The sequence below is a fragment of the Pseudogymnoascus destructans genome (genome assembly GCF_001641265.1).
Source record: "Pseudogymnoascus destructans isolate 20631-21 unplaced genomic scaffold scaffold_19, whole genome shotgun sequence".
NCBI classification, from domain to species: domain Eukaryota; kingdom Fungi; phylum Ascomycota; class Leotiomycetes; order Thelebolales; family Thelebolaceae; genus Pseudogymnoascus; species Pseudogymnoascus destructans.
In genome coordinates, this window is record NW_020167538.1 from 182,093 (window position 1) to 196,712 (window position 14,620).

Here is a 14,620-nt window from a genome sequence, read left to right on the forward strand (position 1 = left end):
AGTATTTGTTTTGATATTTCGGAAACCCAAATGCATCCATCTGTGTTCGTTCCGGTAATCCGCGTGCTGAATAGCAATAGTGTCACAGCTAACATTCATATTTATGCAAAGACCAGACAGACGTGTTAAAATATAATGTTAATATATTCGCAGCTGACTATTCTGCTAGTTTCAAAGCTATATAGCTGATTGCAATTATGTCGATGATCCCATCTTTTCCAGCCATTTCCTGCGAGATGGGCTTCTTAAATCCACCTCTATATCAAGCATATAAAGCTCTTATGGGGAACTATTGCCGCCCAATGCAGCGAAGCAACGCCGATAAAGCCATGTTATGTTCGCCGCCGTAAATGCCATCCAGTAGCACCAGCCCATAGCCTTGTAATATAACTCCTCTCCCCTCCCATAAAAACCACTGCCCCTAATATATATCTGCAGAAAATAAAATATGTTCTCCCATTAACTCCCGTAATCATCATCTTCGTCACTGTCCGGACTTCCTCGCTTATTTTTCTTCGACCGACTCTTCGAATTTGAACGTGCCCCTTTCTTCCGACCACCTGGTGTTCCGCTGGCCTTGCGCTTTCGTCCCCTCCCGCTACCACTCGGGGGTTGGGATGCTTCTTCGTCATCACTCGGGGTCCGCAGCCGAGCTTGGGCGGCAACATCATCTTCTCCTTCGGCAGCGATCTTGAAGTCCTTGTCCACAGTGAGGAGTTCGACAAAATCCTTGCATTGGTCCATCATAGCTTCTCGAGACCCGAGACAAGACATTATTCTCGTACTCTCGTCCCAGAGCTTATCGCCACTTGCAAAAGGTACTTTGGTTGGTGCCCTATTTAGGTCTTTAACGTTGGCCTTTGTCTTACCCTCACGCCGAGAATTCTGACTATTCATCAAGCCATAGAGGCGGCGGAGATGCGTGCGTGCTTCCCAGAGGCAAGAAAGGACCATGGAACCGGCAGTGAGCTGGCGTAGACGCCCCAAATCAATGGCGCTTTCCGCTGAAGGAGCGACCTCTTGTCCTGGCTCGGTTTCGGCTTGGCCATTCACCATGCGCAAGCTAAAAATTTCCGTCTCAATGGCGTGAGCAACATTACTGCCTGTTCCAGTAACAACTTTCTCCATCGCAGAAATAGTTGCAAGAAGCTCATCCACGGTGGCATATTCAAAGAAGGCCAAATTTTCAATGACGAATCTAGAAAAGTCGACATGTGTAGGGAAATCCTCGGTTGCGTCAAGTTTCGATTGGTCAAAATCAATGCGAGTACATAAGCTCTCGTAGAACCTCTTTCTTATCTTAACTTTGCTGATGTTGAGAATGTCTATCAGGAGATGCAGCTTTGCTGTATACTTGGCCGTTGACGGATCGCCAGTAGAACTGATTGCTCCACGTGTGTCTTGAACGACACCATGCTGATACGTGAACGCCAGTTGAACAGCTCTCGTATATTCTTTCTCAAGGATGGTTTCGTGTTTTTCATGAAGCGACCGATGCTCCTGAAATGCTAGCTTCGCAATAATGTTGTTTTGCGATGTTTCGAGGGCAACAAATGTTTGCATGCACTCCTTCGGGTGATTCAGGCCCTGTCTATTGATGCTTGTGAGAATCTCAGTAGCTAGCAAGGCATGGTCATCTTGAGTTGCCAAGGCAATTTGGGTCAAGTAGGGCATGAATTTTTGGTAAATATATGTGCTGACTCCATCATGTCGACTTCCGCCCATGACTCCGAGAGTTGCAACCGTCTCAGTACCAGCCCCAATATTTGGCTCCGCGTCTGGATCAGAGCGTTTCTCTTCGGAGAGGAAAAACTCCTTGAATGATCCCATGATGACAGACTCTAGAGACTGAACTTTATCTTCAAATGCGGCTTGGAAGGCAGTTGAGATAGAAGCGGTATCGTAGTTTTTCGGCCACGATTGGCACACTAGGCCTATTGCATCCAATGCGGCCTTTCTGATCTCAAGAGGCTGGGACGGCGACGCAAATGGTGCGAATGTATCAACCATGAGCTTTGATACAGAGTTGCCTTTGAAGTGTGGGAACTTTTGTCGAAAGGTGGTGATCTGGCTATCTAGGTCGCAGTGCTTCCCGCACATTCCTGTAATGAGAAAAAGCTTAGAGATCTTACGGACATTGTCATTCGCTTTTGTGTCAGAGAAATCCGTCTTGCCGAGCTTTCTAATGTTATCAATTGTGGAACATATGAGCCGTGCAAGGTTATCCGTGTTCTTGAGAACTTCGCTTATAATCTGGAGGCATGCAAAGATGTCGTCAAGCGCAGCTCTATGCATACGAGAAACCGTTGGCATTATGGTCTGGCGAACGGCGATGAGAAACTGAGAGTGCAGCGTCGAGAGCTGAGGGAATACATGTCGAAATATGACAATAACACAGCGGAAAATTGTGATATCAGTCTCTGTTTTAGCGTCTGCAATAAAAGGCTGCAAAAGCTGGATCTGATCTGTCGTGAAAAGCTTGGAGTTGGCCTTCGCAAAGGTCATGAGAAGTTGTAATGCATCTTTCGTTTCGAGACGGTCGGGGCCGCCTAATCCAGCATCGCCAATTATCGTTTCAAACATTGTAGCTACAAATGTCTTGCAGACTTTGAAGTTTGCAGCTGCGTTCTTTGAAGTACTCGACAGAGAACTCTGCAGTACCCGGTCAAGGACGCCAGCTATATCAGAACTGCGCTGTATTGTTTTCACCATTAATGTCACATGGTCGGTGATTGCCAGTCGACGTTGAACGGCATCGTCTGCCGTTGGATCTTGCCCATAAAAGGGTGACAGCCATATTTCCTCAATAACTTGGCGAGCCAATTCTTGCACGCTTTCGTCCAAATCCTTCGCTCTATGAAGTAGTGCATCTGCAATCAGACTTCTGATATCCCTATCGGTATTTCGAAGGTACACATCCTTGATCAGCTTGATCGCACGCTTTCGTACCCCAGCATTGGAGTCAATCACCGCCCTAAGGATTGCAGGCAATGCTTCCTTTTCGAGAACCGGCCTGAGACCGATGCACTTAGTAATAAGACCTAAAGCTGAGTCTCGGACCTGCACCGAAGTATCCATCAAGCAATTCAATATGAGTCGGATGACTGTTTCACCTCGGTCAAGTATTGCTGGATCTGTCTCAAGAACTTGGTTGACACTCTTTAAACTCTTGCTTCGGACTATGGCTTGATCACTGCTCATGGACTTGAGAAGAATCATCAGAACGCGTTCAGAAGCTTTGCAGAATGGCGAGTTAAGTAGAGTCAAAGAATATGCGAGTTTTGCCCGAACTTCTTCAATACGAGGAGCACTATACTCCGTAGACAGCCATCTCTTGTCGTTAATCATCATGCGAAGACGATACGCAACTCGTCCATAGTTTCGCTCGAGCTCGGCCCGATCTCGATCATCCTCTATAGGAGCATCGTAACTTGCGCAAATTTGGGATGCCCAATCGGCAGCATAGTACCCAACAGCGCTTTCAAGGATGCTATCTGTGCCATATCGATCATCGAGGTATTGGAGAGAGATGCAGTACGGGCCACCCCAATTGACTAAGTCCTGAACGTGAAGCTTGTCTTCGAAGTAGGAACATAATACACGAAAGGGCATGCCGTCGACTTCGTCTGGACCATCGTTGTAAGGTGACTCGGTCAGCTTTCGAACGTCGGACGTTAGCTTTGATATGGCTGCACCCATCTCGCCAAGTAAATCTAACGCCATGTTTTTGGCGCCAGGCGGCGTTTTATCGGCCTCTGCAAGATTCACCATATTAATGAGAAATATGCGTAAAAGTAACTCAGCTGCTGGCCAGTCCATCGAGTTCAGGCAAGTAATAAAGTCCTGGACAAAGAGATCGAGTAGGTTGCGGTATGGTGCATCCCCAGTCTTGGTGGATGTCATTGCCCGCTGGACAATAAAATTGACCACGTAAGAGGCACTAGACTTCGCCGTTCTAAGGAGTGGCTGTACTGTTTTTTGAAGCTCCTGGACAGCTGTTGAGGATTGCCGAGCCGCACGCGGTTCTGTATCGTAGACTGCAGGAAGTGGCCCATTTCCCATGAGGATCTGGAAGCCCGGCTCGTCAGCCTCGCCATCAGCATCTTCATCTTCTCCATCCTGCGCTTCGCTCATTCGTGAAGATGAATTTGATTTGTTTGCACTTGTCTGGATCAGGCGCATCATGAGAGCCGACACCAGCTGGATGCTGCCTCCACTAGCCAGCTTGAATTGTCTCGCACTTTGCTTTGCCACGGGAAGCTTCTCCAATGACGTGAGGATTTCGTCAAAAATTCCCTGTCGCTGCTCCGTGTAGCTCGAAAAAATCTGTGCCAGGGTGTCCATCGCTACAACGCGGAGATTATCGAATTTTGCTACCCCCAAAACCGAATCTTTCTCGCTGTGAGCGTTTTCAACAAAAATCAATCGCGACACAGTATACTCTAGAGTATTTATGACGGTCTCGGAGAGCTCAATACTGGAGACAAGATCCCTCAACAGGCTCAGTACTCGCACGCATTGTAAAACAATATCCCTAATGGTCTTCTTGTGTGTCGAAAGAAGCTTAAAGACGGAAGATAGAGATCCAGCGTCGCGGAGCTCGACGATTGGAACGATGCACGAGTCTAGCACATTGTTCAAAGCGTGGACTGATGCTTGAATAACTTCTTCGGGGTAGAGTTGCTTTTCCTCACGGCTACCAGTCATGATCCGGAGCGAGGCTCTCGCAGATTTTAGCCCGATATCAGCCACAGCAAGATTTTCCAGGAACGTCTCCATATCCGATTCTTCCCAGGTCTCGTCAAATCTCAAACTAACAACACCAGTCGCTCTGATAGCCCCGTCACAAAGCTTTTGGAGCCTTGTAAGATCGCCGACAGGCACCTGGGGAAGTCTGCCCAAGGAAATAATCTTCTGAAGCAAAATGTGAACCTTGGACAAAGCAGGGGATGTGAGGCTCGTAACATTATCTTCTCCGATCTTTTCGCACAAGCCATGGCCGTCCGGATTACCTTCGGATTCGAAAACGCCCTGCAAGTGTTCTTGAAGCTCACGAAACGCGGCATCAGCTTGCTCGCGCTGGTCCGGCCCTTCTAAGACATCGTCCACGGACAATTTGCGTTTTCTCACGGCGCGGTCCGTGGGGGATGGCATACTTTCAGCGTTTTCGTTGTAAACGGCGTACTCTGAATCGAAATATGATTGTGGATAATCAGATATTGCAACCATAGAAGACGGCCTGGTGCCAGCCATCTCGCTGGGTTCTCTGGGAGGAGTTATGATCCGTGGATTGTAGGTTTGCATCAAGTGTGGTGCGGCAGCCTCTATAGGTGCATTTCTAACGGGTTCATAATTGCCTTGCTCCGATTTAGGTTGGTGGTGGGACTGGATATCCTTGGTCTGTGGATGTTTGACGGAGCTTTTCTTTGTGAGTTTTTGTCGACCAGATGATGTTGGCTTCGATGGGGCATGAGCACCATTTCCACTCGCAAACTGGGGTTCAGGAGCATCTGGCATTGACGGCTCAAACCCTATGGTCGTCTTGTCAAGCAGCATTTGGGCGAACGTGGACAGCTGGGTACTCGGGGGCGGATTGTCTGGCTTCGATCTGCCAGCGGTTGGAGCAGTTTTGAACTTGCTGTTTCCAGTCAGATTATGAATTCGCCGGGTCATGTAATATCGGAACTCACAATTGTGTTATGCCCTCTGGTCTGAGAAGTTGTTGCAGGTCACTCAGAGCCTTTCCAAGTCTTTGTCTCGTACCGTTCGATTCCGAGGTTGGCCCATCGAGCATAGCAAGCCCTTCTCTGGCAGCATTCTCTTCTGCTGGAGTAGCAAATATAGAAGCTGATACTCTGTCGCCAATGCTAGGTAACGGGATAATACCTAAAGGTAATGTGTAAGTGGTGGGGGTTTGACATGGAGTAGATCGGATGTGGTTGGCAATAGGTTGAGGTGCGGGGGGTGCCAAATACCGGTATTAAACGGGACAACAGTGGACATCGGGGAATGGGCAAGAGCCTCTTGCACAGAAAATGGCTTCACGCGTCCCCGACTTGAGCCATGTCTTCCTTGTTGCTCCCCAGTCGCCAGAGGACCTGGAGGTCGCGCGTAGCCATTGCGTTCCATTGTGGCGGTTTAGAGAGCATGAGAACGGTGATGCGCTAGGAGAGATACGGATGGCGCATTACTGGCGCTATTGGAGAGGCCTTGTTCAGGAGTATTGGCCTTTGTCAGAGGTATGTGATGTATCTGATCGTTCGCCGTTCACCATCCGACGTCAACGTCGCAAGGCAGTTGCGATGGTAGCCCTGCGTCAAATAGGGCTTAGCGCGGCCTATCAGCATCCGTGCATCCCAAATTCGATGAAAGCGGCTTACCGCCTTTGCAGAATTATTTTTATGTGCGAGCCTCGGGACGACTTTATCGCTACGACGTAAATTTGACATTTTCAGCTCCATATTTCGTATCACAGCTTTGTTTATTGATCAAAATGTCTGCAATTGGGTCTCTTGTTTTCTGTACCGACTGCGGTAATCTTCTAGAAAGCTCAACTGGTGATGCCAATACCCTCTTGACGTGCGCATGCTGTGGCACCGAAAACCGAGGTAAATTAGTCCTTCGCAATTATCCGAAAGCTATATACTAATAGCTCAGATACATCATTACAAACAGTCTTAACCAAGACGAAGGCCTCTTCGTTTCCTTCGCTGTTGAGGCAGATGCGATCAGCTGTGCAGACCGTGGAAATGAGCGACAGAGACAACGAGGCAACTGCCATGCAGACTTGCCCCGAGTGCGACCGAAATGAAGTGAAGTACCAGTCGTTGCAGCTGAGAGGTGCAGACGAAGGCTCTACCAATTTCTATACTTGCGAGTGTGGTTACAAGTAAGTTACGCGTGAAATCGAGGTGGACTTGAAACTAATGTCTCACTCTAGATGGAAAGGAAACAATTGATGTTGAAAACCCCGTCTATGCCATTTTATGCTGGATATCTACTCCAGACAAGCTTGGAGCTGTTGCCAGCTGCCCGCCTTCCGCCTTACAATCAATCGCTACTGTACTATTCATGCCGCCGCGGTGCCGGCAGCCTCTGGGATCAAAGCATACTCTGTCTCACCACTCCTCTCGAACTCAGCCATATCCAAAGCGACAATCACACTCTCCCTCACAACCTGCTCGCTATCATTCAAGAATCGTTTCAACACATCTTCAACGCCATCCTCGTCTCCCAAGCTGCCCAGGGCTTCCGCTGCCTCGTGCCTAACCATGCTAGCTTCCTTGGTGTCGCTCAACGCGGCAGTAAGTGCGGGTATCGAAGCCGGGTGTGACAGCTGGCCAAAGACAAACGCAATCTCGTGTCGGAACAAGGCAGATGGGTCGGCGAAGCCCTTGGCAAGAGCAAGGACAGCGGCGACGGCCGTGGGAAGGTCGGGGGGCGAAGCCAAGTCGCGGAGGCCGAACATAGCTCTGTATCGTAGGAAGAGAGGCGATTCTGGGTTCAGCAACGTCTTCTCGAGATCTTCAACTGTAGAGTTCTGCGCTGTTGTCGGAGCGGGGTCAATAGAAGCAAAATCACTACAAAAATTAGTATCGCGTGCCTCAAGCTACCAAACAACCCAACGTACCTCTGCTGTAGTTTCTCCTTCTTGCTCTCCTCCGAATTCTCCCACTCGATCCTCGCAACCGCGATTTCGCACGTCTCCCTCACAACATCCACCTCTCCCTCTTTATCTCTAAAGTCCTTCAATAGTGCTATACTCCCAGTATCTCCCAGTGCCCCGAGCGCCTCAGCCGCCTCATGTCGGCACATACTGTCCTCCGCCACATCCTCGAGCACAGCCCGCAGATACTGTGCTGCAACTAAATTCTTCGTCTGCCCCAAACAGTACGCAACCTCATGCTTGAGTAGCGCCGATGGCGATGCGAATGCGGCGGCGATAGCCTGGATCGCAGGGAGTGTCTGGGGGGAGTCTACCGGCTGGGAAGCAAGATGCTTCAGCGAGAAGAGGGCGCGAAAGCGCTGGGCGAGGGGGGTGGACTCGGTGGTGAGGCTGGTCCGCAGAGCGAGGATCGTGGGGTCTTGAGTTTCGGGGATGCTCTGGGCCACTTTGGAAGGCGCTGATTCTGCCATTTATGCGGTTTGTGGGATGTGAGGGTGACTGAGTGGTGGTGATCGTGTCTTGGTGGGGTTGAGAAAATAATGGCGGATAAGCTTGGGGTTGCGTGGACTTGGCTTCTTATCGAAGGTCACGTGAAAATGGTACCAATAAAAGGTCAAAAATGCCTTGTGGCCTATTGTCATAATTAATTCCCTCCGCCCTACTATATTGGCTCTAATTTTTAAGTTAGGTGCCCTTAAAAAAAAGGGACAAAAAATTGTAATTGACCGGCGAAGGTCGTACCGAGATTCGAACTCAGGTCCCCGGAATGATTGCGAATGAATCGCATGATCAGAATCCGATGTGATAACCAACTACACTATACAACCCGAAAGGGGCTTGCTTTCATATAAGGTAATTGCATAATTGTAATTATATATGAACTAAGATAACTAACCCAGATCAGCCATCCCATAACGTATTTCACATGCGAGCTGGTCACCCAAGCGAGCTGGCCACTGAATTTCCCACCTAAAATCAGTAAATTTGCAAGACAATAACTCAACAACAGCTTGATAATACTTTTCTAACCTTTTCTACTTAGTTAAATCCTTATCCAGTTATTTAGGAATAATCTATGTTGTACTCGTGCGGCCCAAAAGCCTGTATAGGGTCTGTGCACTCCAGCCAATTAGAATATTACAATAATTAGGAAGTGTACGGAGGTATAGTTGGTAAGTTTTGTAGGTGGGGCGTACTATTAAGATTGCGTGAGCATGGGTACGCGTTCAATTGTTTGTATCCTTTTAACGTGTTGTAAGTTTTCCTTTATATATTTATACTATACGAATTTATATCTATTTTCTATTAACAATGCCGCACCTTACTCGTGATGAGCGGCTTAAATGCCAACTACTACGCTCCCTTAATTGGGAGTATCAAGCCATTGCCACTCGAATGCGTTGCTCAATCCGACAGGCGTCGTACGCTATTGAGCAAGGCAGGCCCTTCCTAGCTATCTACTGTACTTTTTAAAATATAATTCAATTTGACGCGATGAACGCGTATGGTACTTCGACTGAATTGCCAAGTGTTGCGAGTGGGGGGCCCCACCTACAAAACTTCCAGACTATACCTCCGTAAGTACTCGGTTACAACGATAATTTCAAGGGCAAAAACTCCATCTACCCGGTAAAAACCCAAATAAACTCTATCTACCCGGTCGATTACCACGTGACCATCCCCCACCCAATCCACCCGTAAAACGCCCTGTTCTCATATGAGAACAGGCCGTAAACCCCCCATAACTCCCCCCGTAACCCCCCCTGTAAACTGACCTGTTCTCATATGAGAACAGGTCAATTGTGAGGCCTGCGGCAAGTCCTGGCATTGTGCCCAGGCTCGCCGCAGGTGCCGCAGCGTGTACGGACCAAGTCCGGCACGGCGGCAACGACTGCCCCAAGCGGCAGAAGTCCTCCATGATCCCGTCGTTCCTGGCGTCCTCGAGGACGCCGGGCATCTTCCTGTAATGGTGGGTGCACCAGATATGAGAATCTAGCCACCCAAGGAAGGGATGAATTTACTAAGACAACACACTGTCTTAGGAAACAGAGCCAAAGGGTTGTAGCTTAGACTATTCCACAACGCAGCAATCAGGTGTATGATGTGGTGAAGTGGTTTAGACAAGTTGCAACAAATGTTGAGTCTGAGAACTCAGGGGTAAGTCAGAGGTTAGCACCTCACTGACTTTTCAAAAAACAGAGAATAACAAGATCAATGCTTGGAAGCTTGGAAAAGACGTAGAAGTATGTGCTAGTCGATTTACTGTATTGTCTGCTTGCCCTTTCTTAAAGAAAGGGCAATCCTATTTATGCCAAAGGAGTGTAGTTCTCTCATTTTCCATGACTTTCCATGACTAACCAGGCTTGGTAAATGTATTAGAAATCAAGTGCGACCCACAACTAGCTTGCTAATCATGTAGTGAACGTAAGAGAATCCCATAGAACCATCTCTTGGGTTCCTAGCCTATAGGAAGTGAAAAGGAGGTCCAAGGTCACAGTACCTATAGACAAATTATGTCAGAACTTAACCAATCTTGTGGGTAACTAAGGAGCGATGACGTGTAATGAATCATAGAGGGTTGTAGAAGCTTCTAGAGCTATCGTTCATGTTCCTAGGCCTCTAGTTGGTAGAGATATGCCATGTGGTAGTATTGGCCCACCCCCTTAAGGAGGAGATTTTCTTAATAACTTGTTCAATGAGTGTCCAAATGATATGCCGTGATGTATGTAGCATAAACAGATGTAGTAGAAGAGTTTGCAGCAATCGTTGAGTAGTATTGCTTCTGTTGTTGGTGTGATAAGCCAAGATATGTATGGTGACTTGTAGGTTTGAGGAGGAGATTTCTAAGTTTGCTCTTGAGTTTGATAGCAAACTGAGTGCAACGAATGTCAGTATGACATGATCCCCCTTTTAAGGACGTTTGTGGGCTGTCTGCTTGCCCTTTAGCCAGGTGGCTTTCTTAGAAAGAAATTCTAGAATGAGCTTAGATGCATTTTTTAGATTTCTCTTAGGCTCCCAAGTGTTGTCACTTGTAGGATAGCCTTTCCACTTAACGAGGAAGTAGTCCTGACCTCTAAGTGTCTTTTTGTCAAGGATAGACTCTACTTCATATTCTGGTTGATCCAAGATCAGAACAGGAGGTGGAGGAGACTGAAGTGGTCTTAAGGAACTTTCTTGTGCCTTAGACAAGAGAGATGCATGGAAGACATTATGGATAGTCCAAGTAGGTGGTAATGCAAGCTCGAAAGCATTCTTGCCAATAGTCCTTGTGATCTTAAAAGGTCCAAGTCTTTTAGTATCAAGTTTGTCTGAAGGTCTAGTAGTTGTGATATGTCTTCTAGACAAAAAGACTTGATCACCAACTTTGAATTGTGGTGCAACCACCCCCCTGTTAAAGGCCTGAGCCTGCTCGTCTTGTGCACGCTGTATTTGAACCTTGAGATAGTCCTGGAGGCCCTTAAGGTAGATGATTCTTTCAGTAGCAGAAGGGTTTTTGAAATTTTCAGGACAATTCAGTTCTGCCACTTCAAACCTAGGGTGATAACCATAGTTTGCATAGAAAGGTGTCTCTTTTGTGGTGTTAGAGACTGTGTTGTTGTAAGCAAATTCTGCAAGATGGAGAAGATCTGCCCAGTTGTCTTGAGCATAGTTTGTATAAATTCTTAGATATTGTTCAAGTACAGAGTTGACTCTCTCTGTCTGGCCATCTGTTTGAGGGTGATAAGCTGTAGAGAAGCGTTGTTCCATGTTTAAGAGTTTAGAGAACTCCTTAAAAAAGTTTGAAGTGAAAACTGCTCCCCTATCTGAGATCCAGTGTCCAGGAATTCCATGATATTTAAAGACCACCTTGAGGAATAGCCACGCAAGTTCAGAAGCTGTGATAGTCTCATTGCAAGGCTCAAAGTGTGCCATTTTTGTGAGCCTTTCTACCACCACAAGGATAGAGTCATAAGGGGTAGCACCCCCTTTTGGGATAGAAGGAGGCAACTTGACTATAAAGTCAATGGATATGGAGTCCCATGGGCGTTCTGGTATAGGTAGAGGCTGCAAGAGGCCATAGGGCTTTTGCCGTGTAGGCTTGTTCAAGTTGCAAGTAGTGCAAGAAGATATATAGTCTTGAAGAGTAGTCCTTAGACTAGGCCAGTAGAACTTTCTTGTTAGAAGTTCATAAGTTTTTGCAAAGCCAAAGTGCCCTGCAGCTGGAGCATCATGGAACTGCTGTAGGAGGTGTAGCTGTAATCGTTTATCCCTTGGGACATAGATATAGTTCTTGAATAAGAGAAGTCCATGCTGATTTTTTGAGAAATTCTGTAGTCCAACTTTCTCAAGAGAGGAACCTTTCTTCTGGAGGTATTCCAAAGTTCTTTTCGCAAAGGGATCATGGTTGTAAGCATCTTTGAATGCTTTAAGAAGTATTGCTGAGGGTGTATAGTCTTTAAAGGTCTCTGGTTCCTGAGAAGAGGTAATGGGGGCAACTTGGTCTTGAGGGGATAAGTTTACCCCTAAGTCCTCTGTAGTACTAGGGTTGCTTAAAGATGCTGCTATAAGCTTTGCTGAGTCTAGCAGAGCCTTTGTATTGCTAGTTTTAGCAGAATCTTGGTAGTCATGTCTTCTTGAGAGGAGATCTGCTCTTTGATTCTTGGCCCCTGAGACATGTTTTATAACAAAGTCAAAACCTCCTAGTTGTTCAGACCACCTTGCTTGTCGTCGATTGAGCTGTTTAGTGGTTGTAAAGGTCAAGAGATTTGAATGGTCACTGTAAATAGTGATAGGATAGTTTGCCCCTTCAAGGTAGCATCTCCAATGCTTTAGAGAACATACTATGGCAAGCAGTTCCTTGTCTGTAATGGGATAGTTTTGTTCAGCTGCTGATAGCTTTCTTGAGTAAAATGCCACAGGCTGTAGCTCTTCTTGTTTGTCTTTTGGAGCTTGGTATAAGATTCCAGAAATGGCAAAATCTGAGGCATCTGTCTCAAGAGTGGCAGGTTTCAAGGGGTTAAAGTGTAGTAACATTTTCCCTTCTTTAAATTCTCCTTTAAGAGCATCGAAAGCATCTTGCTGTGTCTTATCCCAGTGATACAAAGTGTCCTTGTGAAGTAATTGAGTAAGGGGTAAAGCCAAGGATGTATATCTTGGTATAAACCTCCTGTAATAGTTGGCAAACCCAAGGAAAGACTGAACCTCTTTAATGCTGGAAGGAATAGGCCACGTTTGTACTGCTTTTGTCTTTTCAGGGTCCATCTGAATGCCTTCTGTTGAAATTCTATGTCCTAAGAAATCAACTTGAGACATATGGAAAAGACATTTCTCAAGTTTGCAAAAGAGTTGTGCTTGAGATAGCTTCTCTAAGACTTGTCTAACATGTAGAACATGCTCTTGAGTGTCTAAAGAGTATATAAGAATGTCGTCTAAGTAGACAACAACAAAGATATCCAAGTAAGGTCTTAGAATATCATTCATGAGAGCTTGGAAAGAAGCAGGTGCATTGGCAAGCCCAAAAGGCATTACCTGGTATTCAAAATGACCATAGCGTGTTCTGAATGCTGTCTTCCACTCATCACCTTCCTTGATGCGTATCAGGTTATAAGCTCCCCTGAGATCTAACTTGGTAAAGATCCTTGCTGAAGAGAGCCTATCTATGAGCTCAGGGATAAGGGGTAAAGCATATCTGTTTTTAACAGTGACTGCATTAAGGCCCCTATAATCAACACAGAGACGCAAGGAGCCATCTTTCTTCTTGACAAAGAGAATGGGAGCTCCTGCTGGTGAGGAAGAAGTTCTGATAAAGCCAGAACTAAGGTTCTCATCTAGGTATTCTCTGAGAGTTTTCAGCTCTAATTCAGATAGAGAGTAGATAGGGCCGTAGGGAGGCATTGAGCCTTCTGCGAGTGGTATCTCATGGTCATAAGGCTGGTGCTTTGGCAGAATTGATGCCTTTGCCTTGTCAAAAAGATGTTGGTAGTCTTGGTATGCTAAAGGCAAAATGACCTCCTGAGATGATTTCTCCAAATCTGAAGTAGCTGCTATCTCCAGGACAGGTTGGAAAGGTTTAACCCATATTAGAGATGATATATCGTCCATAGTTTGGTCAAAATCCTTGATCTGGGACAAGTTTGAGTCTTGGACCTGAATAGGGGTAACTGAGGCTTGAAGGGTTTTTCCAGTATTGAGCTCAGGATTTGAGCTAAACCCAAGCGATAAATGCTTCCAATTGATAGTTGGATCATGCCTTTGAAGCCATGGAAGACCTAGGATGACTGGGTACTTCATTGGTATAACATCTAAAGAGATGGTGTCTGAAAATGTTGATTTTCCTAGGGGAATCTCAAGTTTGAGTACTGGGGTGTTGCAGGTAATGGAACCTGAACTGATAGGAGTTCCATCAATGACTCGGAGCAACTCTGGAGTGCGTTTGGGAATTGTAGGTAACTGGTGTGTCAAGATGAGGTCTTGAGATATAAAGTTGCCTGTTGCCCCTGAGTCTATCATAGCCCTTGTAGACAACACCTGTTGTTTGAAATGGAGTTGAATAGGGATTAACAGGTGTGTGAGACTCTGAGAAAGCACCATCGACACATCTTTGTTGTCTAGGGGAGAAGTTATAGTCTCAGTTGAAGTTGTGCCTGCTAGGGATTTTTCAAGTTTTTCAGGAATAGCAGTTGTGACTGTGTCTGAGGCTGCTATATGTTTTGAATCAGCACTCCCCCGTGCTGAATAGCACTCCTGAATTCTGTGTCCCCCTTTGCCACAGTATAAACAAAGGTTGTTGTCCATTCTGTGTTTTCTTTCTTGAGGGGTAAGTTTACCCCTTTTCAGTTTTTGAGGGTATCCTGTAGGCTGAGGTGCTGGATTTGCTGTAGATCTCTTTATAGAGGCGTCTAAGTCCATAGGTTCAGGTGCTGAGTCCTTAGCAGTTGGTGTAGAGGTGTAATTGTTGAAATTTCTTGTTGGATG

General features: G+C 46.5%; 4 protein-coding genes across 4 annotated transcripts; 2 read left to right on the forward strand and 2 right to left on the reverse strand.

Moving 5' to 3' along the window:
* Nucleotides 1-32: 32 nt before the first annotated feature.
* Nucleotides 33-6,270, reverse strand: SCC2 (sister chromatid cohesion). The gene is made up of 3 exons (XM_024470252.1): nt 5,976-6,270; nt 5,691-5,886; nt 33-5,638 (listed from the first exon to the last, which is right to left on the reverse strand). Exons 1-3 carry the CDS (start codon nt 6,127-6,129, stop codon nt 460-462), a joined length of 5,529 nt encoding a protein of 1,842 aa, XP_024321640.1. The 5' UTR covers nt 6,130-6,270; the 3' UTR covers nt 33-459.
* A 143-nt stretch (nt 6,271-6,413) lies between these two features.
* Nucleotides 6,414-8,502, reverse strand: LIA1 (deoxyhypusine hydroxylase). Its single transcript, XM_024470254.1, has 2 exons — nt 7,631-8,502; nt 6,414-7,580 (listed from the first exon to the last, which is right to left on the reverse strand). The coding sequence occupies exons 1-2, from the start codon at nt 8,134-8,136 to the stop codon at nt 7,070-7,072; spliced, it is 1,017 nt and encodes a 338-aa protein (XP_024321637.1). The 5' UTR covers nt 8,137-8,502; the 3' UTR covers nt 6,414-7,069.
* Nucleotides 6,494-6,959, forward strand: RPA12 (DNA-directed RNA polymerase I core subunit rpa12; the record flags this gene model as incomplete). Its single annotated transcript, XM_024470253.1, has 3 exons — nt 6,494-6,608; nt 6,658-6,889; nt 6,941-6,959. The coding sequence occupies 3 exons, from the start codon at nt 6,494-6,496 to the stop codon at nt 6,957-6,959; spliced, it is 366 nt and encodes a 121-aa protein (XP_024321638.1).
* Nucleotides 8,503-9,160: 658 nt separating the features above from the next.
* Nucleotides 9,161-9,633, forward strand: VC83_06663 (uncharacterized protein; the record flags this gene model as incomplete). The annotated part of the gene is made up of 2 exons (XM_024470255.1): nt 9,161-9,243; nt 9,462-9,633. The coding sequence occupies 2 exons, from the start codon at nt 9,161-9,163 to the stop codon at nt 9,631-9,633; spliced, it is 255 nt and encodes an 84-aa protein (XP_024321636.1).
* Nucleotides 9,634-14,620: the final 4,987 nt, after the last annotated feature.